General features: G+C 36.3%; 6 protein-coding genes and 1 non-coding gene across 21 annotated transcripts; 1 reads left to right on the top strand and 6 right to left on the bottom strand.

Annotated features, from left to right (window-relative positions):
• Positions 1 to 73: 73 nt before the first annotated feature.
• LOC104779599 (phosphoesterase) lies at positions 74 to 4932 on the bottom strand. Of its 8 annotated transcripts, none has more exons than XM_010503993.3 (17): positions 4472 to 4932; positions 4311 to 4373; positions 3914 to 4183; positions 3556 to 3618; positions 3326 to 3454; positions 2902 to 3201; positions 2597 to 2659; positions 2334 to 2408; positions 2177 to 2245; positions 1992 to 2075; positions 1799 to 1855; positions 1627 to 1703; positions 1256 to 1337; positions 1048 to 1164; positions 679 to 803; positions 427 to 496; positions 74 to 322 (listed from the first exon to the last, which is right to left on the bottom strand). In XM_010503993.3, exons 1-17 carry the CDS (start codon positions 4826 to 4828, stop codon positions 266 to 268), a joined length of 2058 nt encoding a protein of 685 aa, XP_010502295.2. In that variant the 5' UTR covers positions 4829 to 4932; the 3' UTR covers positions 74 to 265. The 8 variants fall into 8 exon arrangements, with proteins under 8 accessions (XP_010502295.2, XP_087361384.1, XP_087361500.1 ...); XM_087505258.1 differs by having other exon boundaries at positions 3914 to 4186; positions 4472 to 4929; XM_087505374.1 differs by having other exon boundaries at positions 2603 to 2659; positions 3914 to 4186; positions 4472 to 4929.
• Positions 4933 to 5859: 927 nt separating this feature from the next.
• On the bottom strand, positions 5860 to 7369 carry LOC104779577 (protein DOG1-like 4). 4 transcript variants are annotated; one of them, XM_010503946.3, is made up of 2 exons: positions 6845 to 7369; positions 5860 to 6386 (listed from the first exon to the last, which is right to left on the bottom strand). In XM_010503946.3, the coding sequence occupies exons 1-2, from the start codon at positions 7249 to 7251 to the stop codon at positions 6056 to 6058; spliced, it is 738 nt and encodes a 245-aa protein (XP_010502248.2). In that variant the 5' UTR covers positions 7252 to 7369; the 3' UTR covers positions 5860 to 6055. The 4 variants fall into 4 exon arrangements, with proteins under 4 accessions (XP_010502248.2, XP_010502256.2, XP_010502264.2 ...); XM_010503954.3 differs by having other exon boundaries at positions 5860 to 6383; XM_010503962.3 differs by having other exon boundaries at positions 5860 to 6362.
• An 815-nt stretch (positions 7370 to 8184) lies between these two features.
• LOC104779560 (protein GRAVITROPIC IN THE LIGHT 1) lies at positions 8185 to 12076 on the bottom strand. Of its 2 annotated transcripts, XM_010503937.3 has the most exons (3): positions 11645 to 12076; positions 11190 to 11315; positions 8185 to 9923 (listed from the first exon to the last, which is right to left on the bottom strand). In XM_010503937.3, the coding sequence occupies exon 3, from the start codon at positions 9921 to 9923 to the stop codon at positions 8508 to 8510; it is 1416 nt and encodes a 471-aa protein (XP_010502239.2). In that variant the 5' UTR covers positions 11190 to 11315; positions 11645 to 12076; the 3' UTR covers positions 8185 to 8507. The 2 variants fall into 2 exon arrangements, with proteins under 2 accessions (XP_010502239.2, XP_010502231.2); XM_010503929.3 differs by lacking the exons at positions 11190 to 11315; positions 11645 to 12076 and adding an exon at positions 10042 to 10262.
• Positions 12077 to 13103: 1027 nt separating this feature from the next.
• LOC104779544 (uncharacterized) lies at positions 13104 to 15751 on the top strand. Of its 4 annotated transcripts, none has more exons than XM_010503913.3 (7): positions 13104 to 13536; positions 13666 to 13737; positions 13818 to 13985; positions 14154 to 14324; positions 14402 to 14614; positions 14711 to 14799; positions 14890 to 15751. In XM_010503913.3, the coding sequence occupies exons 1-7, from the start codon at positions 13407 to 13409 to the stop codon at positions 15535 to 15537; spliced, it is 1491 nt and encodes a 496-aa protein (XP_010502215.2). In that variant the 5' UTR covers positions 13104 to 13406; the 3' UTR covers positions 15538 to 15751. The 4 variants fall into 4 exon arrangements, with proteins under 4 accessions (XP_010502215.2, XP_087308763.1, XP_087308752.1 ...); XM_087452637.1 differs by having other exon boundaries at positions 13216 to 13536; positions 14158 to 14324; positions 14893 to 15751; XM_087452626.1 differs by having other exon boundaries at positions 13216 to 13536; positions 14158 to 14324.
• A 56-nt stretch (positions 15752 to 15807) lies between these two features.
• On the bottom strand, positions 15808 to 15879 carry TRNAC-GCA (transfer RNA cysteine (anticodon GCA)). Its single transcript has one exon. It is a non-coding gene; the product is annotated as a tRNA-Cys (tRNA).
• Positions 15880 to 16251: 372 nt separating this feature from the next.
• On the bottom strand, positions 16252 to 18480 carry LOC104779533 (protein trichome birefringence-like 41). The gene is made up of 5 exons (XM_019239962.2): positions 18152 to 18480; positions 17265 to 17436; positions 17003 to 17178; positions 16750 to 16908; positions 16252 to 16669 (listed from the first exon to the last, which is right to left on the bottom strand). The coding sequence occupies exons 1-5, from the start codon at positions 18409 to 18411 to the stop codon at positions 16369 to 16371; spliced, it is 1068 nt and encodes a 355-aa protein (XP_019095507.2). The 5' UTR covers positions 18412 to 18480; the 3' UTR covers positions 16252 to 16368.
• A 1511-nt stretch (positions 18481 to 19991) lies between these two features.
• On the bottom strand, positions 19992 to 26072 carry LOC147949602 (putative leucine-rich repeat receptor-like serine/threonine-protein kinase At3g14840). Its single transcript, XM_087505023.1, has 24 exons — positions 25692 to 26072; positions 25421 to 25595; positions 24848 to 24919; positions 24648 to 24716; positions 24474 to 24545; positions 24307 to 24378; positions 24118 to 24189; positions 23944 to 24015; positions 23783 to 23854; positions 23596 to 23667; positions 23433 to 23504; positions 23270 to 23341; positions 23106 to 23171; positions 22944 to 23000; positions 22819 to 22860; positions 22685 to 22725; positions 22202 to 22584; positions 21929 to 22124; positions 21670 to 21831; positions 21463 to 21581; positions 21169 to 21379; positions 20833 to 21070; positions 20603 to 20753; positions 19992 to 20523 (listed from the first exon to the last, which is right to left on the bottom strand). The coding sequence occupies exons 1-24, from the start codon at positions 26038 to 26040 to the stop codon at positions 20119 to 20121; spliced, it is 3312 nt and encodes a 1103-aa protein (XP_087361149.1). The 5' UTR covers positions 26041 to 26072; the 3' UTR covers positions 19992 to 20118.
• Between the last annotated feature and the right edge of the window lie 1384 nt (positions 26073 to 27456).

Here is a 27456-nt window from a genome sequence, read left to right as displayed (position 1 = left end):
CTTGTTCAGTAAGATCTAGTTGATGCTTAAATTTGCACTTATATACAAAAGAGTCTTCAACACATACTGATAGTTTGATCACAAAAAGCATACTGAATTACTGATAATTTGATTACAAAAAGCATACCGAATTACTGATAATTTGATTACAAAAAGCATACTGAATTACTGATAGTTTGATCACAAAAAGCATATTAAATTACTGATAGTCTGATCACAAAAAACAAAAGAAGTTGCGAGAAGAGTGAAACTGCCAAGTCCCTGCTTATGTACTTGAAGAGATAAAGAACTCCTCCGGGGTGTAAAACTTTAGTCCATTTGCCTGCAACCAAAGAGAGTAGTTGTCTATGAGGAACGTGGAGGAAACTATATTGGGTGAATTAAAAAATACGGTACGGGTACTGTCTGAGATATTGTAACAAATACCTGCGCAAATTTGATGTCAGCGTCGCTGTGATCCATTTTTCTTCCGGCTGCATCCCCAACATAAAAGGATCTGATGAGCACAGTACGAGAGTCAGTATCAACTTAACTTAAGTGCGAGTAAGAACACGAACGGATGGAGTTCAATCAGGAAGGCTGGTGGACAAATGAGTGTAATCTTCCAGCCTTTCTAAAATTTCAGGTAAATCCAAGTTTTTTGCCCAAAACGAAAGGAGCAAGTTGGGAGAAACTAACTTGTCCATATCAATAGCAATTCCAGAGTTAAAATGCTTCTTCATAAGTTGCCACATTCCAGCCTTAGGTTTGCGGTAACGGTCATCTTTACCCGCAGAACTTGAGAACCCGCAGGCTATAAACACCTGTTTGCAGAACAAACCCATTATAATCTTCACAGTATCAGCAACATGTTACGGCAACTGGCACTTTAGAAAGCTTTGGGTTATTTTCTCGATACACAGAACAAGCCATTAGAACCATATGAATTAACTTCAGATTAGTGATTTTGAATGCATCACAGTTTCTACTCATAAATGATAGCTACGTAGTTAAAGCAGTGTTCTTCAGTAGATACAATGACGTTTAAGAAAACTAAGTGCACTTTACCTGAATGGGAACCTCCACGCGCTTGATAAAACTGTTGAGACGTCCGATCTTCGAATCTACAGCAGCTTGCCTTTTGTTCTTCCATCGATCAATGTTGGATTCATTTGTGAAAATGACCTGTACATCAATCAAACTCAGCTATTCTATATATAAACAAAGACCGTCGAGTAACATAGGCGTAGATGGAATTCTATCTGAAATAAGATACCAGCTTATAGCCTTGATTGTACAGACTTTGCAGTTTCTCAGGAATGGAGGGGTACATAAGGGACCAAGCATGTGCCCCTGTACTGAAAAAGAAAGAAATATAAAATATTATTGCACATTCCATTGATTCTTATTGTCCATAAAAGATAAGGTTCATGCGTAACAGTAACACCATTAAATTATTAAGATAACAATAAAGATAAACAAAAAGTGTAGCGTACAAATTTACTAAATCACAAAAGCATTGTCGGCTTGCTTTTCTGTGAAAACGTAATCACTTGAGATAGACAGCCTATAGCTATAGGTCCAGAGATAACAAACGGCCTAGGCAAGAAACAGAGAAAACAGCAAAATTCTGGATGAGCTTCTTACATTTTCACAGATGTTTTTGCCAGGCATCCATCAAAGTCAAATGCAGCTATTTTCTCTGAATCTTTAAGACCATCATCCTGTTAAAATGTCACAAAGGAATATAACATTAGGCCATAAAACTACATTACCGTATACTCGAGAAGAGAAGTCATATCTAAAGAAGAGTTCTCACCCGCTCAAGGAATATAACTGTCTCGAAAGCTTTCCACTTTGGTAGTAGATTGGCATCCTAGGAAACAAGTAGATTAGCAGCCATGAAGATAAAAGAACTGAAAAAGAATACAAATGCCAAAGCTACAAACTCCCAAGAAGAACATTTAACACGGGAGTAGATGGCTTTAACCTAATTGACACAAAGTGCCTACCCTGTACTTATCCTTCACATCAGAAGCTGAAAGAGAGATTTCTGCTTCAACCTCGACCTGAGAAGTTGACTCATTATTGTTCACCTGCATAACACAATATTCCAAAATTATGAAGGAGAATTTCTACCCAATGAAGAGAGTGGCTACCATTAGCAGGTATTCAGTACATATCATTGCTTGTATACCTTATGCTTTCTAGACGTGTGTTGGTTTGCTTTAGTTTGCGAGTCATCTTCATCCGCCATTTTAACAACCTTCATAAGAAATAATACATTACAGGTCAAGGAATATTCCAGTCTAAGAAGATTATATTAAAAGATGTGAATGACGTTATCTATTAACCTCAGAATGTTTTCTTTTGTTTGTCTCCTCAGTTAGCCTAGTATTATCAGATTCGTCATTATCTTCATCCATCTTCTGCAATCCCACCACGAAATGAAGTTACAAGTTAGTTTAGAGAAGCCTACAATGTTAAAATTCTCTACATTTTCTGAAACCGACTAAATAATTATTTTTTGGTTAAGACATTAGACATGATAACACTTTAAAACAGAATGCTTCCTTCAAAGGAAAAAGAATATTACGAAAAAGGGTTTTACTAGTACATCTACCAAAGTCTTCTTCCCGCATTGTTTGAACAATTCCTTTAATGCATCCTGATCACCACTCTGTTTATATTTACAAATATAAAGATGTGTCAGCATTAACAAGGATATGTACATGTTTTGGGTGTTAAATCAGCATGACGCTGACGGCGATGTCATGCCAAAGTGACAATACTATTTAAATATGCTAACATCTATATTCCATTCTGTTTCGTTTTATGATCCTGTTACCAGATGATAAATGCAATCATCCAGAAGCTCTATCCCCTGAACTAGAAATTCCTAATCATTAAATACAGACTAACCTGCAGTTCTGAAAATCCACCAATTTCTTCTACAGAACCAATTGGATCTGAGTCGACAGGAAAACAACCCAAGTGATGCCACTGTGTCATATCAAAGCCCCGGAAGTTTCTGGTCACTAGCCCTAACCTCAGTTCCTTTGCAGCGATAGTCTGAGAGCACTGCTTGCACGTTGATCTGCTTGATTTTGCATACTCAGCATTAACTTTTGAAGAATCAGGAGTCTCTTTCGTCTCCTTAATCTTCTCCCCACTTATTTTTACATCTGATGCAGGCTTTTTAATCTCTTCATCCTCATCAAGCTGCTTTATTTTAACCGATACAAGCAGTTACGAAAAGTGCTTCAGTCAACTACATCGAGATGAGCAAATGAGACTATAGCAGGCTTTCCTCCCAAAAAAGAAAATTTTTATTTCTAGAACTTACTTCTTTTGCAGGCTCGCCACATTGTTCCACCAATTTTGCAACCGGAGAATGTTTTCCTTTGTTTGTCTCCTCCATTAACTCATTATCAGCTACAGATTCCGCATTCTCTTCATCCAGCTTCGGTAATTCCTGCCAGAAAATGAAGTAAGAAGTTAGTTTGGAGAAGCCTGATATACTACCACAAATATTTTTAAAAGGTTATATTATTATAAAGGTTATATTGGTAGTACATCTTTCGAGATCCCCTTCCTGCAATGTTCGGCCCATTCCTTTAATGCCTTCTGATCATCATGCTGTTCAAATTACAATTGAATCAAATATAAAGGATATGTCAGCACACTACTCAACATGACACTGACAACGATATGATCACCATTGTTATATTTAAGAAACAATGTGACTCCTACCAAAAAAAAAAAAAAAAGAAACAATGTGACAATACTTTGAATATATATACCCAAATCAATATTCAAAATAGCAGTATAGGTTTCATATTATGATCCTAGTTACCATAGGAAATACGCAATCATCCAACAGCTCTATAATCCCCTGAACTAAAAAATTCCTAATCTTTGAATACCGACTAACCTCAAGTGATGAATATCCACCAATATCCTCCACAGAATGAATTGGATTCCATTCGCGGGGAAAACAACCAAAGTGATGCCAGCTGGTCACATCAAATCCCCTGGAGGACTCTTTAGTCACCAGCCCCAATCTCAGATCCTTTGAATCGATTGTCTGAGAGCACCTCTTGCATGATGATCTGCTTGATTTCGCATAATCAGCAATAACTTTCGCATTATTCTCCTTAAACCTCTTCGGCCCAACTTTAACCGTCACCTTCTTCTCATCTTGCTTCTTTGAAATTTCACCAACACAAACAAGCAGTTAAGACAAAGAGCACTTCAATCTAACATCAACTAAGATAGATGGAGCAAATGAGAGTGAGACTAAAGAACAACGTCACTTCCAAAATACTTACGTTTTTAGCAGACTCTTCACCACACTGTTCCACCATCTTCATCAAAGCATCCTGGTCATCTTTCTGATACCATATAAAAACAAGCACAAGCATTAGCACAAACCTCTAACCCTAAAGAGTCCAAACACACAGTAGAATAGAAAACAGAGGAAAACCCTAACCTCTAAAGCGGATAAACCTTGGATATCATCAGCTGAAGCAATCGGCTCGGAATCAGTAGGGAAACAATCGAAATGGTGCCACCTGGTCATATCAACCCCGCCAGGTCCTTTGCTAATCAACCCTAACCTAAGCGATTTCACAGCAATCTTCTCCGAACATGACTTACAAGACGATCGATTCGACTTCGCGTACTCAGCTACGACAGGCATTTTCTTCTTCGCCGCCGGTGTTCTTCTCAAAATGTGACTGGGGTTGTAGAGATAGTAGTACTGTGGTGGTCGTTCTCCGAAATAGAGAGTGGAACGATTGAATATAAGAAGAGAGGAGAAACGAAGAGACGCGAATTTAGTAATCATAAAGCCATGAGTGAGTGGGATTTCGAGAGAAAAGGGCGATTTAGGGTTCTTTTCGCGTTCCCGCCAATCTGGAAAGTGGAAAGTAGAAACTTTAGAAGATGTATGTCGGTAAATTGATCTCGGTCAAAGGGGTATAAATGTAAATTATTATGTTTCTCGGGCCAGACCTCAGTGTCTCCTCTTTTATTGGGTTTCGATTTTGGGCTTTTTAGGGCTTTGAAAAGCCTTCATAACTTACCTTTTTTAGTAGTTTTTTCAATGAAAATAAATAAAAGCATTTATTTGAAGATAAAAAATTCTCTGCCACATCTTTAACCAATCAAAACCATATGATAGTTTTTTTCCTGCGAGTCTGTTGTTGTTAATTTATAGGAGGAAAGAATAAAGTCTTAATATTTTTTTGTTTTATCTTTTTCATTGTGTAGCAGTCTCACAAGTTTCTAAGTTCTAAATTTCAGAAAGTTACTATAAAATCTGCTTTGTAATTGCCTGGTAGGCTGGTACACAAATAATGAAAGAAGAAAGACAGTTGAAATATCACACGGTTAAGTATTTATAAAATTCCGAGAAGGAGCTGGCAGCTGCACTAAGACTAAGAGCAAGGATATGTAAGATGAAAATTGTCATGTAATCATTGTCTATTTGTCTTCGACTAAAATAAGACTTTTTTTTTAGGAAGAATCTTTAAAACTAAACCAAACAAAATGTTTGGAATCGACGCCGTGATAGGAGGACGCGTACCACACCAAGTGTCCTCATGCATGTCTTCAAGAGACATGACCATGCCACGTTCACTTCATGTCCTTTATTTTTTTGGTATCTGACATTCTATTTTTTTTTTTTTCCACTTGGTCTATAGAAGAAACCAACAATTACCCATGTCCACGATTCTGTCTTTATTGTTTTTTTTTTTAATTAGCAAAACAACAAATGCCCCATTCAGGTCCGATTATGATCTCATAAAAAAAGTTCTAACGCTTAGAAATCACAACTGAAAAATATAAACTAACACGCACGCCCATCAGTTGATCTTTACTGCAACCGGACAGCCATAACACAGGATTTATATATATATTTCATAACCATGTAAAAAAACCAAACAAACTCCCACGTACGGTTTGAGTGGATATAACCAAAAACATGGTAAAAACATATAATTAATATCCAAAAGAACTTGAATCTTTTTCTCAATTCATATAACCTTTTAAACAGTTTTAATTATTAGCTTCAAACGTTGGAACTTCGACGACGGTCGTGGCTAGTCCCCCAACCAGCAACGCCCGCACGAAGCTCAGCCGCAGCGATAAGAAACTCCGCTTGTTGGAGCGGACTAAGCAGTTCCACCACACGTGTAATCGTTCTCAGCCGTAGATCATCGGTTCGATGGACGATTTCTGCTAGACGTCGGATCCTCTGCTCGGGATTGGACGATGTTCCCATGACGAGTTCGCTCGCATCGTCTTGCCACTCTGATAACTCTTCCGTTATCGCATTCTCTTCCTTCACCGTCTCACATTGTAGCTCACTCACCGTCCTGCCTTTGACAAATTTAATCCTACTATTAAGTTTTAAATAATCAAAATTTATTTAGTTAGTCCATATGCGCATACACATTTACCAAAAAAAAAAAAAAACTAGATAAAAAAGTAAGATAAAGTAGTCTTTTTTGGAAAAACTGTTTCAACTACCAAAATAATCAAATCTTTATCATCTATAATCAAAATGTGTTTGTTAATCTCTCAAACCCATCAAAATGTTTTTAGCATTTTTTAAAAATAGACAAATAAACAACTTATGTTCAAAATGAACTCTTTGGTATATCTAGCTGTATGTGTGAACATGTATTAGTTTTGGACCTTTTGGTAAACAGTCTATATAACACGAGAATCACAATAATACTCGAATCATATCACAACTTTAGGACATAAGTCAGATAAAAAAAAGTTTTATATTAGAGAGTATGAGTCGTGATTAGTAAACAAAGTAGCTATAATTAATTAGAGTTTCGTGTATAACCTGAACTGAGAAGGAGAGAGATCGCTGAGATCACCGGTGCGAAAGCCACGAAGTATATCAACAATACGAGACTCGAACAAAATACTGGACTCAGTATAAACCAGATGAAACAAGGTGGTTGGTCGCCAACCACCGACCCAATGGAGCGACCGTTCAAGAGCCGAAGACCAAGGAGCAGCCATAACTCCAACTACGTCTTTCTCCGTCGTCGCCCACTTCGCCCTGTGGAACTCTCTAAAGTGTTCCATCACTCTCTCCACCGCTTCCCTAAGCCGTTCCTCGTCACCGGTAACAGAGTTCCGGTGGTGGTTTTGAGCTGAACGAAGGTAGTTGAGGTGGTGTTGTAGCTGCTCGATCCATGACTGTTGGAATTTCTTGAAGCTCGCTATCGCTGTCTCTTGGCTCATTTTTATTTGTGTCCTCCGTAGTGTTTGGGATGGTCGAACCAATTTATATATTGTATATACTATGCTTTTATATTATTATTATCTTTTGTCACCGACTTTGTTATTTGTATCGACAACGTTCCCATTTGATTTTTTCCTGTAAAAATCTTCTAAAATTTTAGAGATGCATATAAATTAATTGTCCGGTCAAAGAAGATAAATTAACGTTTTATCGTTTTGTAGAATTAATGTTTCAATCTCTTTTCTTTTCTTTTTGGTGCCAAATTTTCGCAAAACTGTACTTCACTAGAGTGTGACATTCGGCGCTTCGTAATAAGAATGCAGGTGTAAATGCGTAAAGCTAACTGGTTTGGTCTCAAAATTTTGTAATTTAGGACTGAACGGCTGAACCCATATCAATTCCCACAGACATTATACCGAAACAGTGTTCTCAATAATCATTATACAGTCTTCTATATCTAATGGCATCTGACATTGTTGAAGTTGAACTTTGAGTATATCAATTGGTGGTAAATCAGTATAAATCTAACCGGGTTGGTTCGAGAATCAAAGACACAACCGAGTCAATTCCCACTGATCCTTGGATATGTTCATATGACTGTTTTTGGGCCCAAAAGATCTATCCATCATATAATGGACCCATCAGTGTAATTATCTGATATATTTGGTCGGTCGTCAAAATATAAATAAAAACAGAGAGATTTGTGTCAAAAAGTCAAATTTCAAGAAGAGAAGGAAAAAAAAAAGTAAAAAACTCAAGTCCATGATTCAAAATCACTTTTTTTTTTTTCCTATGATTCATATCACTTTTTAAAAAGATGATATCTCTCTCCATTCCACTCATACAAATTAGACTTTACTTTAATCATACATGCATTCCTTTTTAATTCACTAATTGATATCAAAACACAACATTATGTAATACTACAAACATAGCAATAATTAATATTTTATAAATTATGACGAAAACTATTTACATATGATAGAATAGAAGGTAGTGAGTGACGACATGTAATAATTCCATGGAAAACAGCTAAGAGATGCTTCTGTCTCTTCTGCTCTCTCTAATATTGACAAAGCAAAAAACATAAACCATAAATCTCAACTCAACAAAGCACATAATACTTTGCCTTTTCCCTGAATCCAACGGTCAGTAATTTTTCTCTCTCCCTCATTTATTATTTTTCCTACCCCCAAAAAAAAGTCCCCCACCAACTAAATTACTCTAATACCCCTGTGACATCATCGCCGGGACTTTATCTGATCGGATGGCGTTGACATGAACGTGAGAGGTAGACCTCGCATTGTATCGACGTTTTCCCAATTCTAAACCCGGGAACCACCGTAAACGCAACTCCCGGCTCGAATTCCGACGAGTTTCCGTCATCCTCCGGCGAGAAAAACGCTTCTTCCGCCACGCTCTTCATGTACACTTCTGAGAATCTACACCCTTTAGGTACTTGAAAGATTGAAGCTTCAGGGTCGAAGGAGAAAGCAAGGCAATGTAAAAGCCAAACCCTTTTCGCCATTTCGAGAAACGCAGTGCACAAGCTCGTCTCCGGGAACTCACCTGCAGTGACTTGGTTTCTTAGATGCAAATGTCCGAAGAACGCTTCCTCCATTTTGGGATGTATGAGCTGCAGATACTTCCCTCTGCAGAACCTAGCAAATCTTGATTTAGGTCGTGATGCTAAGTACTCTTTTGGTTTCATCGATCTAAGCTCTGTGAATCTCTCAAAGAACATTGCTTTGTCTTCTTTGCTCTTCTTCTTCTTCGATGATGATTCGTTTGAGAAGTAAGGTAGATGAAACGCTTCAAACATTACATTGCAAACGTAATGCTCGAAAGCGAAACACTTGTGGTCTTGCTTGTAATAGAATACTTCAGGTTGTATCGCATCAGCTGCCATATCGATGTCCCAAGCTGCGAGTTTCATCTGATCAACCATTAATTTGACGAATCCTCGGATCGGTTTGATAGTGTGGTGCAGATAAGTAACGAAATGGGTTGGATTTAGCGCCGATAGATGAAGATTATGATCCAGTGGATTGCAAAGTTGGCCGCTTTGGTTTAGTCTCTTCCCCATCAACTTGTTCTGACTCATTGATTCTTCAAACTTTTCTTTGAGAAATATGATCTCAGAGTCTTTAAGCTTTAACTGACACTCAAGCTTCTTCCCCATGATCTCATAAGTCTTTAAGAGGCTTTTCAGTTCTTGAATCTCCGCAAGAACAAGTGTTCTATCAGGATTTGGATCAAGCTGGTTCTTCAAGAAACTCTGTTTCAGCTCTGACAATGTCTTCAACTCTGCTATTACCAAGTTGTCTGATTTCTGAATCCCATTTGGATCATACGGAGACTGAGCATACTGCAACTGCGCATAACCAGATTTTATGGAAGATATCGTAGCAAACAGCTTTGCGAGAAGAGCTTCCAAGGCAAGCCTTTTCTCGTACTCTTCCTCCAGTTTGTCAAAGGACTCGGAGAGATTTGCGGCATTCTTCACTATATCTTTATCAAACGTAACATTCTCTTGGCTCTTCTTCACTCTCTCAACCTTGTTGTCTTCTGGAACAACACCGGTTAGCTTCTTAATGTTGATAACCTTGGCAAATGTGCGTCTGAGTTTTCCTTTTCCTGAAGCAACATCCATTGGTTTCACAGACTCCATCTGCAGATTCATCACAAATGCTTTTAGTAAGGTGACAAATAAAAGTGAAGAAGGAGACTTGTAACAATGTCTATATCGAACAAAAAGAGAAAAGGAAAAGCAAAATCAGATCTAGGACCATTGATGGAGCTTCTCTTTATAGACTTCTTTAGTTAACAACAACAAAAAAAAAGAAAAGATGGAAGAGCAGAGAAGAAGCTTTGAAGAGATTGTTTCACTAATGTTTCACACTACACTTTTGGGTCACAAAGGAGAGAGAGAGGTATGCAATAAATATAGTAAACAGAGAGAAAGAGGTATACATGCCTAGATTATCAAGTGGATACAGCTTAAAGATTCATCCAGAGTTGTGGGGACAATGTGGTTCATATACAAATGAAAATGTTTTTTATTTGTAAGGAATAAAGAATTAAGAAATGTCCAAGGAAGAAGAATAAACAACTTGCGTGTGTAGTACCATTTTCTTTTCAAGAACCGATCTACTTTTTTTTTTTAATGTTCTGAAATCTTTTGCTATATATGTGTGGGGCTATTCAGTCAAATTGTGCTGCTACTATAGAATCAAACAAAAGTGAGAAAAAATACATATTATATAATAACACCCAAATGGGTTATCTCACATCTGCAGAACACACACATGACACATGCAAATAATTCAACACCCCTCGTTCTTATTTCTTTTTCACTTTTCTCTGAAAAGGAACAGTCAAGAAAAAAGTTCAAAAGTGAAAACAAAAAGAACTAATGAGTTTCGAATACATAGAGATACTCAAAGTTATTCATAAGTTGGCAATTATGGGATACTGAGAAAGAGGATTAGAGTATTCAGGATTCATAATTGCTACAAACCAAATCAGTTAAACTAGAATCCAAGAAATAAAAAGTACCCCCACACACAAACACACACATGTTTATATTATATGTATATGATTCTGTCGAATGGTCATCAAACTAGAATCCACTCAATTGAAAAAAGAAAGTAATACAGCATCAAAGCCTAAAATAGCTACCTAACATTTTAGTACAGTCACAAGCTACTCACAAAACAATCATATTCTCGATTTCACTACGGTTTACTGGTTTAGACCATAATACACACAAACTGAAGGAGAATTAGTGAGTTATTATGTTAAAGATAGTGATTATTGAAATCTGGAAATGGAGTCGAGGAAACATCCAACCAGTAAACCCCAGAGAGGTTAAAACCAAAGTGGTACTCGAAGTTCATTGAAAACGAACTGTAAAATGTTAAAGAATGTGATGTACCTTTCGAAAAGTTCAAAGGTTTCTATCTCTCTTATTTCTATGTTCTGTTTTGTTGTTCTCACTTCATTGTAGAGTGAATCTGAAGGAACCAACTGGCGAAATGACAAACCAACCTCTGCTAAAACCCTGCAGATCAAATCAATCATGTAAAATCATAAATCAGTACCTACCAAATGAAGATTGAACAAATCAGAGAACCAATATAAGAAAGACAAACACCAAAAAAAAAAAACAGAATAATATGCAAACTAATGTGAATGCTTAGCCATGGCATTATTGCTATGAATGATGATTGGATTGTGAGGCTTCACAAGTCACAAAGATATATTCATTGATTGGAAATGAGAGTATAAACAACTACGCAACAATAATGGAAACCAAATTATTCAGAAGAAACAAAAAAAAAGGATGATAGTAACAGGATGAAGTTATAATTAAATGTTGATTCAACAAACCTGATCGATGATAAAAAGCTTCCTAGATTGTCGTTGAACGACAATAAGATGGGTAACAAAAAAGGAAGATACAGATTCCTTCACGGTTTCAAGACAAACCCGGAGCTCGAGAATGAAAAAAGAAGAGGAGAGAGGGAAAAAAAGTGAAAAGAGAAAGCTTTAGAGTGAGAAAGAGTCGTAGGAGAAGATGAAGAGAAGTAGTAAATGACGCGAGGAGAGGGCGAGCCTAGGGAAGTTCAAAGGAATTTTTTTACCTAAAATACCCTCGTGGTCAAGAGATAATTACACCGACATTGCTACTTTACTCTACAGAAACGTCGAAAAGTAAGAAAGGGTGTTTTGGGTATTTAAGGGAATACAAATTAAAAATGCTAGAAAGCGTAATCAATCAGACAGAACGCAAAATAAAAATCACACGGTTTGGGTTGGGACAAGTGAAACTACTTGGAAGCTGTTTGGTTGTTACGTTCGTACGCGAAGACCGGTCCGTCCGGTATGAGTTAGATAGATGAACGACACGTGGCGATTAAAAACTGTGTAAACCATTTCCCACACATTCTGCTGAAAACGCTTTCTTCGTTATTTATTGAACTATTTATTTGTTGGTAGACTAGTAGATCCATATTCAAATTGCCTTAATGTTTAATTGTTTATTAGTAAGTTCATTTCATTCTCTAATTTTTTTCTTCTTGAATAAGAGTCTAAGACTCTTAAATTATTTGTCCAAGTTGCATAAAAGACAGCTGAATAGCAGTATTGGCTGAACAAATAACAGTTGTCTTATCGATGAAAGCAAATTAAGGATGCAGATTGCGAAGTCCAACATTTGAATCATTTTATATAAACGATAATCAAACAAAAATAGTCTTGTAATTAGCGGGGTTTATGAGTTGTGCAAATACAATATGGCATATGAATGTAACTTTTTAATCAGTCAGTACAAAATTGAGGTAAATTGTCCGTGTTTTGCGGAAAGAAAAAAAGCAGAGACAATTGGATTTCAATGTCAAACCAAAAATTGAGAGCTATGAACGACTCTGGGTTAAGTATAACAAAGTTGTAAAGTAGGCTTCCGTATCCATCGCATTAACCAGATTATTCACATATATACATATTTTATTTAGGAGAGACTATAGTTTCAATTATTTATTTTACCTTATAGATTGAAACAGACAGTAAAAAGATATGATGTGATTGGACATATCGAAGAAGTGCTTCTGATCCGATCAGCTTTTTTTTTTTCTTTTTTTTTCCCTTTCCTAATAATTTTGTCTTTTCCTGAAGACATCTAGTGGGGCAAAAGCATTTAGCACTCACTCACTAACGGTAAGAAACCTTAATAGGCTCATTATTGGGCTTTTTTATATAGCCCAAATCCAGAAACGAGGTCAGAAATTTGCTTTATTTCAAACACGAGTAACCCAATAAGGTAATTTTTATAAGAAGAAACAAAAACAACAAGAAAACAAATTTAGTAAATTAATTACCTTCAAAGAAGATATTTTTTTTAAAGAAATTTACAACTTCATAAAAAAATTTTAATTTTGATAAATGACCACTTTTTCACAGGCGTTGTAATTTTTTTTTTACTTAAAAAAAGAAAAAAAAAAAAAAACAAAACGGTGGTCATCTGCAAATTTGGTTTCATTCTATCAGTTGGGTTGTGTTTGTCTTGGAATATGTGAATCGCCTCTCTAGGGTTCGACTCGAGCACAAATTTGTACTTGGAAGGAAGCTACTACTAACTAGAGGATCCAAAGAGATGGGCGAATCTCAGATTCTACTCGCTCAGAGCTTTACTACTTGTTGGTCTTTAAAGACTGTGTTCACTTTATGGATCGTCTTTACTCTTCTTAACAGCTTTCCATTTCAAGCTCAAGCTGCTCCTGCTAGTAAGTTACCATAGTTAAACTTTGCTTGCTTTCTATTATTATCAGTGATTTGGTGTCTTTTGATCTATCTCCTTCACTCACTTTCTTAGACTACTGGGTTTTATATCAATTTTTGTAAATTGAATCCAGGTTCTTTGATTAAGCACATGTCATGGGTTTTGAAGTGGACTACGGGATCATCCTCTAAAATATCCCAATCAGGTATATGCTCAATTTCAGAATGGTTTACTTGGTTGATACTAATGTTCTTGAATTTGAGAGTGGTTGCTTTAATTGTGCAGATACTAATGTTCTTGAATTTGAGAATGGTTACTTGGTCGAAACTGTTGTGGAAGGAAACGAAATTGGTGTTGTTCCTTACAAGATTCGAGTTTCTGATGATGGAGAGCTTTATGCTGTTGATGAAGTTAATAGCAACATCATGAAGATCACTCCTCCCTTGTCACAGTGTATAATTTCCTAACTTTGCCTTGATGATAATTGATAGTTATGTATACTAATGTGTCATTACGTTTTCCAGATTGCTCCATTGTATGTAGCATTTGATTTTTACATTATCTTTATTAGTTTTGGAGTTTGTTATGACTTTGTTTATAATATTATGTGCTTGTGGGCAGACAGCAGGGGAAGATTGGTGGCTGGATCGTTTCAAGGGAAGACGGGACATGCAGATGGTAAGCCAAGCGAGGCTCGTTTTAATCATCCGAGGGGAGTAACAATGGATGACAAAGGGAACGTTTATGTCGCTGATACTTTGAATCTCGCTATCAGAAAGATTGGAGATTCAGGTAATAATACAAAAAGTATTCTTTATAGTGTTTTGTATATATCAGCACTTAAACTAAAGTATGGAACATTTTTGCAGGTGTTACTACAATTGCTGGGGGGAAATCAAATATAGCTGGGTATAGAGATGGACCAAGTGAGGATGCAAAGTTCTCAAATGATTTTGATGTTGTTTATGTTCGGCCTACCTGCTCGTTGCTTGTCATTGACCGAGGAAACGCAGCTCTTCGCCAAATCTCTCTTAGCGAAGAGGATTGTGACTATCAAGATGATAGCTCAATCTCTCCAACTGGTAATAAGTCGAAAACACCTCTTCCCATTTGTAAACTACATAGATACACACTGTTTAGAGGTGGATCAGAGAGTGTCATTGCGTGCTCTTGTGCAGATATCCTCTTGGTGATTGGTGCCGTTCTCATTGGTTATGCTACTTGTTTGCTCCAGCAGGGTTTTGGAAATTCTTTCTTCTCAAAGACGGTAGATTTCTATTTCTTCTCTTTCGGGCATTTTCACTTCTCATTAACCATATGCTACAAACAACAAAGGTTTATGTGTTGTATATTACAGCAGCTAGAGACAGAAACCAGCTTTGAAGAGGAGCATAAAGTTCAAGGCAAAGAGAAAATTTTCCGACCTGTCCTTGAGACAACAGCAACCAAGGAAGAACCTGGTTGGCCATCATTTGGGCAACTCATTATTGATCTCTGCAAACTCTCTCTCGAGTTTATAACCAGCCACCTAGTTCCAGCCCGATTCAAAACCAACCCCAATCTAAGGCCATTAAAAGATAGACTGAAAATGCCTGAAGACGAACAAGAACCACCTCGAGTCCAAATGCATACTGCACCAGCACCACTCTCTGAATCCCGACATGCACACTTGCCTGAAGCGGATGAGAGTCACCCGGAACATAAGACCCCGAAGCTAAGATCAAGTAGTGTAATGAAGGACCCTACTTTGTCGTCATCCAAGCACCACAGGTCATCATCAAAACGGCAGGACTATGCTCAGTTCTATGCCTCGGGAGAGGTTCCCCAACCGAAGGTCCATAAAGAGCGATCGAGGCGCCGCCATAGAGATAAAACAACAGAGACAGAACCAAAGCCAACACCATCAGATACGGTGAAGCCTGTAGAATACAGTAATAGTTCAAAGTTTGATCATTTCAACATGAGGAGCGGCAAGTATGGTCCCGAAACTCCATTTCGATTCTAGAAAGTAAACTCATTCCTCCATCAGAAGTTCTGATTCAGAACCCTTTTCTGAGCAAGGTGTGTCCTTTCTTCGGGGAGAATCGTTATGTTTTCTTTTTGATAGTTGTTAAGGAAAATCTTGTTACACAGATGAAAGAAAAGAGGTTAAAAGTGTTGTTTGTTTTGCCTTGTAATGAAGGATCGATGATTTATGTATTACTGATTTTGTTTTTAAACATGAAGAGGACTAAACTAAACCAATGATTCTAACTAAAAGAAGAAAAAAATATAAAGGGCCCTACCGGATTCGAACCGGTGACCTATTGATCTGCAGTCAATTGCTCTACCACTGAGCTAAGAACCCTTTTGCTACTTTCACGTGATTGGTTTATAGAACTCCTGATTGCTTTGAGAATTTCACCGAAAAAAAAATGGGTGCTCATAATAAAACAGAGTCCATGTTTGATTGGCACCGAGTTAAAGAGAGTCTGATCTACAATGTGATCTAAGATCGAATTCGATAAAATAAAAAACTTGACTTCTCTCATCATTTCCATTAAATTTTTAATAAAATGGGTATAAACTTTGGTCACATAGTAAGCTTCAATTGAAAAACGACCTTACTAAAAGAATTAGCAATAGACGTTTGATCTATACAATTTTACATTGTGTTCATTAAAAACTACTGGGGTTTTAGGGTTCACATTGCTTCTTTTGCTCGATATATGATTACAAAAATCAGAAAAATACCTTTTTATTTAGATTCAAATTGAATCAAACACAATAACAAATGCTATAATTGTGGTTTTTTCTGTGTTTAAATATTGTTATTCTTTTGTGTTTAGATTTTAATTTACACAACCATATAATTGTAAAGAATCTCATTCCAAGTATCAGGTACCCCAGAGAGACACCAGTGGCTGCAGTCACCACCGGAGGATTGCCCGCCTAGACCGTAAACCGAAGGATGACCATCTTTCCGAAGCAACGAAAGCATTGTAATGTCTAGCAATGTCACTGGTTTGGATATTTTCCCAAGTGCTCTCTTCAGAACTCCCACTTCTGCTGGCAATCCTCCTGGATAATTTGACCCCAAAACTGGTTCCTTCTGTCCCAAGCAACTCTTTGCAGCTGGCTCACCCCACAAAACTCCTCTGTTGTAACCCAAAGCCATTTTAGATTTTAAAAAAGTTTCACAGAAAGTTTGTCTTTAATCAAATGCATAACCACTTACTTGTAATGAGAAGGTGAGATTCCTTGGAAAAAGACTTTAGTTTTCTTAGTATCTACGACGGTATCGATCCATTTTCCCCAAGTCCCAAGGGCGATTTCGAATGCGGCCACACGGTTCATGTCTTTTGTAACGTTAGTCCCTAATTGAATCCAGTCCCATCTGCCAAAACAAAACAAATCCAAACTTAGAACATTGCATGTAATTAAGTAAAAAAAAAGAAGCATATTATTAATCTAGAGTTAATTGAACATACGGTTGTGAAGGACCTCTCCGGCCCCACCAATGCCAAGTATTAAAAATCAATGTATCCATTCCTAACCAATTTTTTCCATCATTGATCGAATCAAGCTTCAACACTCTCCCAATCTTCTCCCTCACTATATCTACCAAATACACATTCCTGTCAAGCTTCAATTCCAATCCATACTCCTGCAATTTCACCATTACTCCACGTTAGTTTGACATTATACTTAAAAAAACCAAAACAAGTGTAGAAATTGGTTACTGGTTAGTACCTTGAATGTGAAGGTTGAGATGCTGCCTTGTGTGGTTAAAGTATACGAAGAATTGGGAACGGAAGAGTGAAGCATACATGTCAAAGATTGCCACTGATTTAGACTAAGAGAATCACCAACAAACATTATCTTCTTCCCTTTGTTTCTCTCCAAAAACTCCACTCCGTTGAACCTAAAACACACACAAAACAGTAAAATTAAAACGCCGCCGTTATGTCGGTGGCATCAATGGTAATTAACGTAACAAGCACCAGGACAGAACCGTAAAGAGTTTGAGTTAGTGTCCCCACAAGTGTGGGAGAATTTATGTCTTCATATGAAGAGAGAGTTTGGTGGGTGTCATAGTATCACCGGAGGCGCGTGGAACACACGTCGGAATCACCAGTTGGCATATTGTGACAAAAAAAATAGAGTTCGTTTTCATCTTCGTGCAGTTTTTTTTATTTTAGAGATTCCAAAACACCCCATTCAATTATGGCAAAACTACTATATAAATAGCATTCTCTTTTTTTCATTGGTTGCTTCACTCAAAAGTGCCTTTAATTTATAAAAAGTTATAAACACATAATATATGCAAATATTTTCTATTTTCTTGAAAGGTATAATAATAATATATGTACCAAATCAACAAAAATGTGCACCAATAATTAACGCTAATGTAATGTCATATTTCATCAAATAATAACACCTACGAATAGATTTTTTTATATAATATAGAATCAAAAGTAAGAATCACTGGCTATGCGTCTATTTATATCCCTTGGTTTATAGTATAAATCTATAACGATACACCTTGATTCAATATCTAGAAACCCAAAATTAATAATAAATCTAAAAGATAAAAAAGAAGATTTATACTAACAAGTTGACGCCTGATATGTATGTACCTTGCTAATTTGCAGGACTGAGGCTGCCATCTGAAGGTCGAGTAATCGAGATCTGGCCGTCCATTTCGTTTGCAAGCGAACTCGCGTCTTATGAACGGACACGTGGATACGTCGTAAAGAGGGTAAGAAGCGTCCTTCACCCATCGCCCTGTGAACATATCACATCCCTCTGCTTCGTGTAGAAGAAGAAGAAGAAGAAGAAGAAGCAGCGATAAAACTAATGCAGAGCTATTAGACATGGCGTTATCCTTTGAACCCATTTTAACACAGAGGAGAGGAGAGGGGAGAGAGAGAGATTCAAATACGCTTCTGGTTTTTATACACCCACGCATCTATATATTTATGTATATATTTGTCACATTAAAAAGAAGAAACAAAAATAATATTTTACTTTTTTTTTGTTTTTTTGAAAGTCAAATATGTGAATTTATAATTCCATATATATAGTTTTGATAAGAAATTTTTAAGACAAAATCTCAATATTTCTTTTTTTTTTTTTGTTTTTTGTAAGTCAAATATGTGAACTTATAATGCCATATAATAAGAAATTTCTAAGACAAAATCTCAATATTTCTTTTTTTTTTGTTTTGTTTTTGTAAGTCAAATATGTGAACTTTATAATGCCATATATATAGTTTTTGATAAGAAATTTTTAAGACAAAATCTCAAATTTTTTTTTTTCATCTCAATCTCTCAATATTTCTTTGTGTGCATTTAAGTATTCATTGACACGTACGTAATAGACTAACTACGGTTTTCCATTTCGAGATTTTGATTTTCAAATCCAAGTAATGTAAAATTAAATGGTCAAGATATTAAATGATAGAGATCTTAATTTCTTATTTCTACCATATATCACATTGGGAATCTTTCTTTCTCATCTTCTAAATTGCGAAATATCCGTTACAGGCTTGATAAATTTATTCCTATCATTTACTTCTCCTAGATCATGCTTAAACAAATTTGTTTCCCTGAAATAAATCGATTTGTTCGGACCATAAAGATTCTGTGAAGAGTTTTCTTTTTGTTTCGTCTATTTAAAAGGACTTTTCATTTGCCGGTGCTACCTCGTGAAAAAACTTGCGGACCTATAAATTGGTGTTTTAATTATTCATGTTTTTAGTTTAAGCGTAGTTTTTGTATAGAAATTTTTCTTAACGACAACATAGATAGATCCTATAGTATTAAACTAGTACAAGCCAAATCATTTGTCCATAGAGAAACCGATGTTAACAGACCAACAGTTTATTCGGTCGCTCTTATTTAAATCCAAAATAATTGTTCTGGTTAAGCTTAAGCCAAATAATGTAATTCTTATTAAATGAATCATAAGATGTGTATAATTAATAATAAGATGGTTGATTAAGACAATCATATTAAGGGGATATATAAATACACTAATGCCATTATCGGTGCAATCAATATTTTTTAACAATAATTTGAAATAAATTTGAAACTGATTGTTCTATCAAGTTATACAGTATATGTAAGGAAACTAAAGTAATCCTACCAATCAAATTTATGAAAGTTCAGTAAGCTCTGGTATCCCCAATAAGCCGAGTGAAGTTTATCTTAATTTTGAATGAAAATTTTGGAAACCATAATATCGAGTTTGTTTAAGAAAGTTTAAAAAAAAAAGTTCCAACCCATACGTCAAATACTGTATATAAAAAAGGTGTTAACAGAACAATAATACGAAAAAAAAAAAAAAAAAACAGAACAACAATACTTGTCTTGCTTGACTCAGCATTATCTCACCTAAATTGTTTTAGAACCTTTTTGATTCTCTTAAGATAAATAATAGCCTCATTTTCTGTTTCATATAACGTAATCATCTAAATTGTCTTAAATAAAATAATTATCATAAAAGTAAAGAAAATAACTTTACAAAAGCAAAATACCAAACGTCATAATAACTTGTTCCATAATTTTCTTTTCTGTTGGTGGCAAAAACAGGATCCCCATAACTAAGTTCTGGTGTTCCAGTAAGCAGAATCAAGCTTCACAGGGTAAAGATCGCTGGCGTTTGCGGTTGACGTAGAAGACGACGTGAAAGGTCCGTCGGTGGTTGTCGTGTTCGTTATCTCCTCCTCACCTATCATTGCGTAATGCCTCTTCATCGCTCTCACGCTCTCTTCGTCCTTTTCACTTCCTTTGTTGAACGAAGCTTCAAGTAGCTTCTCAACATTCACCGTTGAGTGGCCTTCGAGCATACTCACCACAGTCGACATGGAAGGTCTATCCGCCGGAGCTGGACTGGTGCAGAGCATCCCTATCTGAATCATCGTCATTGCTTCTTGTCTGTTGTAACTTGTTCCTAGCCTTGGATCTATTACTTCCACCAGATTGTTTTGCTCCCTTAGAACGTGCACCTGTGGAAGAAATTGAGATACATATATGATCCAATGATCTAGGGTTTAAGGTTTATGTTTCAGGGTTTTCGAGATTTACCCAGTCAAGAAGGTAGAAGGTCTCGGCTTTGGATCGTGAGCTCGTGTTGCTCTTTCCATGAACTATTTCCAGAGCAACAATGCCAAAACTGTAGACGTCGGCTTTATCTGTCAAATGGCCTCTCATGGCGTATTCTGGAGCCATATATCCGCTGCAAAAAGAGAAATTTGTTTGGTTAGAAGATATATCTCACAGAGGTGAAAATTCTTATTTGTCATTGATTGACTCACTATGTTCCGGCGACTCGTGTGCTGATGTGTGTGTTTTCTTCTTCGTCAAGCTTGGCAAGACCGAAATCCGAGATTTTTGGATTTAGATCCTTGTCCAGCAAGACATTAGTGGCTTTGATATCTCTGTGTACGATCTTGAGTCTTGATTCCTCGTGGAGATAAGCTAATCCTCTCGCTATCCCGACACAAATCTTCTGCCTCATTGACCAATTTAGTGGTATCTGTGTCTCTTGAGGACCTTTAAATTGATAGAAAAACATTGTTGTTGAGGAAAACAAAAATTGGATTGAAAAGAACGTTTTTAAGCTATGAGATGCTTGAAAAGGAATGACTAACCGAAAAGAGCTCGCGCGAGACTGTTGTTTTCCAAGTACTCGTAAACTAGCAAGAGCTGGTCACCTTCGACGCAACATCCATATAGTTTAACCAAATGTGGATGCTGCAGAGCAGAAATCATAGCAATCTCGTTCAAAAACTCTCGATTCCCTTGTTTTGATTTCGCCGATAGCTGCTTCACCGCGATTACAGTTCCATCAGTCAATGTTCCCTGTATTCATACAATTGACAAAACCTTAAAGATCATATATCATTCATCTCTCATAACATGTCATATCACAGTATGATGCTAACCTTGTGTACAGGACCGAAACCACCTTCTCCGATCTTGTTTGCAGGATCAAAGTTATCCGTGGCAACTTTGATTTGCCTCAACGAGAACGAACTGATCTGGAAATCTAAGTTCTTAAAATCTGAGGTGAAGAAACACAGTTGAGTTTAGGAAGAAACAAAGAGACATAACACAAAATAAATTTGAATGTTCAAAAGCTATCTAAGTACCTTTTTCCATCTGACTCTTAGGTCTTAAGCAGCCTCTCCACCATAATATACCTCCGATTAAAAGCACAAGAAATACGGTCGAAGCGATTACACTACCAACCACAGTACCAATAGAGCTTCCTCCACCAGATCCAGTTCCAGGTTCCTTTGGTGGAATAAAATCTAGAGCAAGATCATGGAAGATAAAGTCAAGAGACAAAAACACTCAAACAAAGGAGAAATATCTCTTAGAGATAGTTTGAGGTTTAGCAAAGCTTACCTGGATCTACCGATACAGCAGATATGAGAGGACCATATACACCTTTCACAGGAATAGCTTGAGTTCCTTTCCCAGCCCACTGCAATCTTATTTCCAGTTTCCCATTTGTAATCGTGACCGGAAATTTCTTAACAACAGCTTTTCCCACACCTTTTGCCTCATCAACAATATTGAAATCTTTAGCCACAAGTTTACCCTGCAAATATCACACCAGCCAATTGATTCGTTTATACAATAATTCTGACAATCAAGATAAAAGTTTAAACAAATTACCTGAACGTATATGTCAAAGAATCTTCTTCCCAAGGTGCTATACGTGGTGTTATCATAAAACATAATTTCAGCGAAATGAAGATTAACCGTATAGTTTCCTTCTCCAAGACACAATGCGTAGTACGTGAGGGAGATGGCCGAGAGACGCGCCTGCGTATACCTAGAATCTATGCTGATCTTTGTTATATTAAGATTTGGTGAAATCGACCCTTTTGTTTCTCCACTGTTAGGTCGTTCACCATCCAAGAAGTTTCCCGTGTTGCTAGAAACCCACCCGTTTTTACTATTATAGAAACCTTGTGCATCCCTTGGGTCAGCATCATACTTAGTCCCATTGCTTGTTATTTCATCACCAGCACAGTTTATATGAAGGCCGTAGAAAGCTGGAAACAAATGATTAGTAACCGAAGATTAATCAGATACGCTGAATGTATTAATTAAGCGATATGGTTTTGTAATGTATAAATAGCTTCAAAGACTTACTTCTAGGACAGGTAATTGTACTCAGACACGAAGCATTTGAGCTGTAGCAAAATAGAACGTAACATCAATATTATAGTGAGTGTTTATACAGATCCAAAGCTTTCGAAATGTTATGAGAAGTAAAAAAGACTTACGAGTGATTTGCCACTAAAGGGCTTGTGCTTAAAAACGTATTCCTGCAAATAAAAAGAGCCAAGAAACCATAAGCTTTATAGCGACTTTAAAGGCATGAGAAGTTTAAAACATTTGTTCTTCTTACACGTTTAGTTGGCATTCAGTTTTAATATCTTTGGAGAAGTTATTGTAAGTAAGATCACTGCCATAAAAGATACAACAACCAAAGAAAACGTTAGTTCTACTGTTTCCACTACAAAGAATTGGATTATATATATGGGTGTATATATCGGTGAAGAACACTCACATCATGTCTCCTTTGTCTACCATCCAGCTTGGTACTGACCCATTTAACATGTTACTTGTGAAGTATCTGCAAGATTGGAAAACAAATTTCAGCTCAGTTTAACTTTACTCGATAGAAATCTTTTATTGAAAGAGAAGAAAGAAGAGAAGGGAAGAGCATCATACATGAAATCTACATTTGAAAGAGCGGCATACGAATCGGGGATTGGTCCACTCAGTTTGTTAAAGCTAAGATCCCTGCGAAATGAGTCTCACAATGTCAGATTAATTCCTTTCCATCTTCGATAAATCGATTTTATCCTTGCCGTAGAAAAAAGAGAATACTAACAAATTCTTTAAGGTTCTCCTCTCTCCAAGATAATCAGGTAAGGTATCTGTAAGGTTGCAGTTCCTAAGAATCCTGCAACGAACAACGAGTATAAACAGAAGTTAGCTAGTAGAAGGTGGAAGAAACCAATACCAAACTCGTCTAGTGTGAGGCTCAAACTCACAAAAACTTCAACGATTTCATGTTGGTTAGTGGCGGAAATGGAGATTCAGGTCCACTCAAGTCAGTGATTCTCCTACAAAATTTCAAATTTGGAACAGAGTAAATATACATTATTGAAGGTGGTGAGTCAGCCCATGAGATGAGAGGCGAAAATAATGAACCCCAACATGCAAAGTTTGTGTACTTACAAGTCTGTTATGGTTCCCAGACGACCAATGGCACGAGGGATCGGTCCAACTAAACCACTTGCTTGAATAACCCTGATTGATGAAGCAAAGCAAACATTTCAATATTTTATAAGTGACAAGTGAAAAATGAAAGATCTCATTAAGCTGAAAGGACTGCTTACAGTTTCTCAAGTCCTGTCCAGTTCTGAATGAAATCTGGTATAGTACCAGTGAACTGGTTGTCGCTAATACGACTATACACCAAGAGAGGAAAATATATATACAACAAAAGTCAGAAATCTCCAGCAAAACATAACATATGTTCGATGATCAAACAAAAACACAGAAATACTTACAAATCAGTCAAATTAGTAAGTTTGGCGAATGTACTTGGGATTTCCCCGGTCAAGTAGTTTGAGCTAAGAAACCTACAAAGAGTAAAACATAGTCTCAACACCAGCAAAGGCCAGTAATTGTTTTTTATTTATATAAAGAAAAATGAAAAAGAGGAACAGTTTGGGAGAACTTGGCAAAAAAATTCTTACAATCTTTGAAGGTTGGGTAGATCTCCGAGCTCTGGTGGTAACTTTCCTGAGAGTTGGTTGTATTCCAAGACACTAAAAAAACCACAAATGTTCCGAAAATTAAAACAAATGTTATAGAGTAATCTGAAAGATTAGTGAAGAGCGAGAGATACAAGAAGTGTACTCACAGACTAAAAAGGTTTGTAAGGTTTGCAAGTTCTTTTGGGATGGGACCAGTAATCCGGTTTCCAAGTAGTTGGCTGAATTTTCACCATCATGCCAACAAAACAAAACTCAATCAACCTCTATACATAAATAAAGCGCATATGAAAAGAGAAAGAGGCATATATATAGATTCATACATGGATATAAGTGATGAGGATCCCCATTCGGGAGGAATGGAACCGTTGAGATAATTTCTAGTCAGATCACTGTCGAGAAAGAAGAGTGAAGTTAGTTAAAATGAGAGATTATAATACAAACAGATATTGAAACAATAGATATAAACATTAGAGAGGGTTGTTAAAAATTGGTGAGTGAGTGAATATTTCTGCTTGCTTACATCTCTTGCAAGAAAGGAAGTCCTGAAAGATCTGTAGGAAGAGTTCCTTGAAGGTCTTGTCCCTTGAGAGTTCTGTTGAGTTCAGGGGGGGGGGGGGGAAAGAAAAAGACAGGTTTTCTTTAAAAAGCGGTTTGCGAAATTAATAGGCCCATTATATTGTCGGCCCAATTTCAATCAGCCCGAAAGTAAAAACATTATAAGATTCACGGACGTAATAAGAAAATTAGGTGTTGTTATTAGGTTCAAGGACGCGTCAAATAAATAATACTAATGAATAAAAAAAAGGGGTCCATAGCGACGGCGTCAATAAAATTGTCAGCATCTATAAAAGCTACTACTACTTGTATTAAAGATTAAATAAAAACATTGGGATAGTAATTAGCTTTAGAAAACGAGACCTACTGATTCAAAGTTCAAAAAAAAAAGTCTTAATTTTTAGAATTCATCAATACTAAATATATATGTATGTGTTTAAAAATTTCTTCAGTGCCTAAGACTAGAAAATATTTATGATTTTATGACGTAAAAATAAAATAAAATAAATGGAAGAAGAGAGAAAAAGAAAGAACGCACATGTTGGTGACGTGGCAAGTGCCGGAGGAGCAGTTACAAGCAACGGCGTCTTCGGCACCCTTAGGCTGGTTAAGTTTCCTCCATCCGCCGTCAGATGAACTTTCGTCGCATGGATCCACCGAGAAATTCCAATTAGTCTTCTTCAACGCCGTCGCTACGCTTTTTAAAGCTTCGACTGCCAAAATTACAGAGAGAGAGAGAGAGAGAGAGAACAAAATCGTTTAACACCGAATCATCAAACACATAAGTATCATATAAACAAATACAATACCTTCTTCTGGGGCTAATGTTGCAGAGGATGCGAAGCCGGAGAAGAGTATAAGAGAGACGAAGAAGAAGAAGAAGAGAAGTCGATTGAACGACATTTCAACATTCAATTTGTGTATGGAAGATCTGATTATGGAATTGGAATTAGATTGGAGATTCTTATTTATTTGTTGAGAGGAGCAGAGAGAGAGAGAGAGAGAGAGAGAGAGAGAGAGAGAGAGAGAGAGATGTTGGCGATGGAAAGAAGAAGAAAAGTGAAGAAGCGTATCGAGGAATGCCTTATTTTTGCTTAATGTGACGACGAATGGGGGAAGACATTTGAGAAAATGGAGAGGAGATGAGTAAGTCAACATTTATTAGACAAAAAAGGACTATTTTTACATCTAAAAAATGAATAATATATATATATATATATATATATATATATATTTTTTTGGCCTTTTCTATCGTTTTTTAATAATCAATTAAATCAAATAGGATAGGGATTTAAAATGTGCTACTTGCATAAAACATAGTGTGGGTCAGGTTGTGTGGAAAAACAAAGATGGAGCCAGCGAGTTTGTTGTACACATCAAAAAATAATTCGTTTTGATTCTTCTTTATTTAAGATAATTTTTATTATTTTCTTTGATGTATATTTATATTATCTTTGATTTCTACCGACGACTTAATTAGGATGAAAATATTAAAAAAGCAAAATGACTAGTCAATAGGTGATTTGAAAGAAAGAAAAAATGGATTTGGTTTTTTCAAAACTTTAAAAATGAATAGTTGAGCTATTTACTATTCATCCAATTATGAGATTATTGGTACAAAAGGATAGATAATTATAACTCTCATAATGGGTTTACGCCTGATAAAAGGATAGATAATTAAATTATAAAGGGTAGAGTCTTCGACCCACACACCTGCAAGAAGCGAAATACTAATAATTAACGTAGCAAGTTCCACGATGGAGACATACAACTTTTTCTTCCTTTTTTTTTTTCGCCTAAGAAAAAATAAACGAAACTTTAAGATTTCTTTTTAGCGAACAAATAATAAAGTACGTGCGGTCGTAATTAGTGTGTTCTGGCTCATAGAGTCATAGGTAAGGTATACACGTAGAAAAACATAGATACATCTAACATTGTTTCGGTTAAATCCATATATCTAACATAGTGGATTGCCTAAGTATATGATTTTTCTTGTCATTATTGTTATTGTTATCATTATTTTTGTTGGTTTTTGCCTTTTCGTTATTGCTAGCTAGCAGATGTATAGGCATGAAAATAATGACAATAATCATTTGATGAGGTACTAGCCTAATACGAATTAAGGTAGAGTTTTTAACTTTTGGATTACAGAAGAACGTTGACGTACGTGGTTAGGGGATATTAATGTGGTGTTGTTTAAATGATTTGTCTACGTCCAAGTCAATATTTTCACCACAGAAGAATGGTGTTCATCTTAGATTATTGTAGTTTTTTTATTAAAGAAAAGTTATTAAGAAAAAATACTATAGTTGAAGGCTTCAACTTGAAGCGAAATGGGCATTATCTGCAGACATCGTAGATTAGATGATATCAAGAAACAAAAATTCAGAAGGATATTCATAAAATCTAAACACAATTATCAGTCAATGAGTACTTGTTTGCGTCAACTGTTGTTGTTCTGGAAATCACATGTTAATTTGGAACGTGACATGTTTTTATGTATTTTATATTATAGCATTTTTTTTAATAGAATTTCGGTTTCCTTCTCTTGACTTTGTTTTTTCTTTTCAATCT

This window comes from Camelina sativa, chromosome 1 (genome assembly GCF_030686135.1).
Source record: "Camelina sativa cultivar CO46 ecotype springtype chromosome 1, ASM3068613v1".
NCBI classification, from domain to species: Eukaryota; Viridiplantae; Streptophyta; class Magnoliopsida; order Brassicales; family Brassicaceae; genus Camelina; species Camelina sativa.
This window is presented reverse-complemented; position numbering and strand designations above follow the sequence as displayed.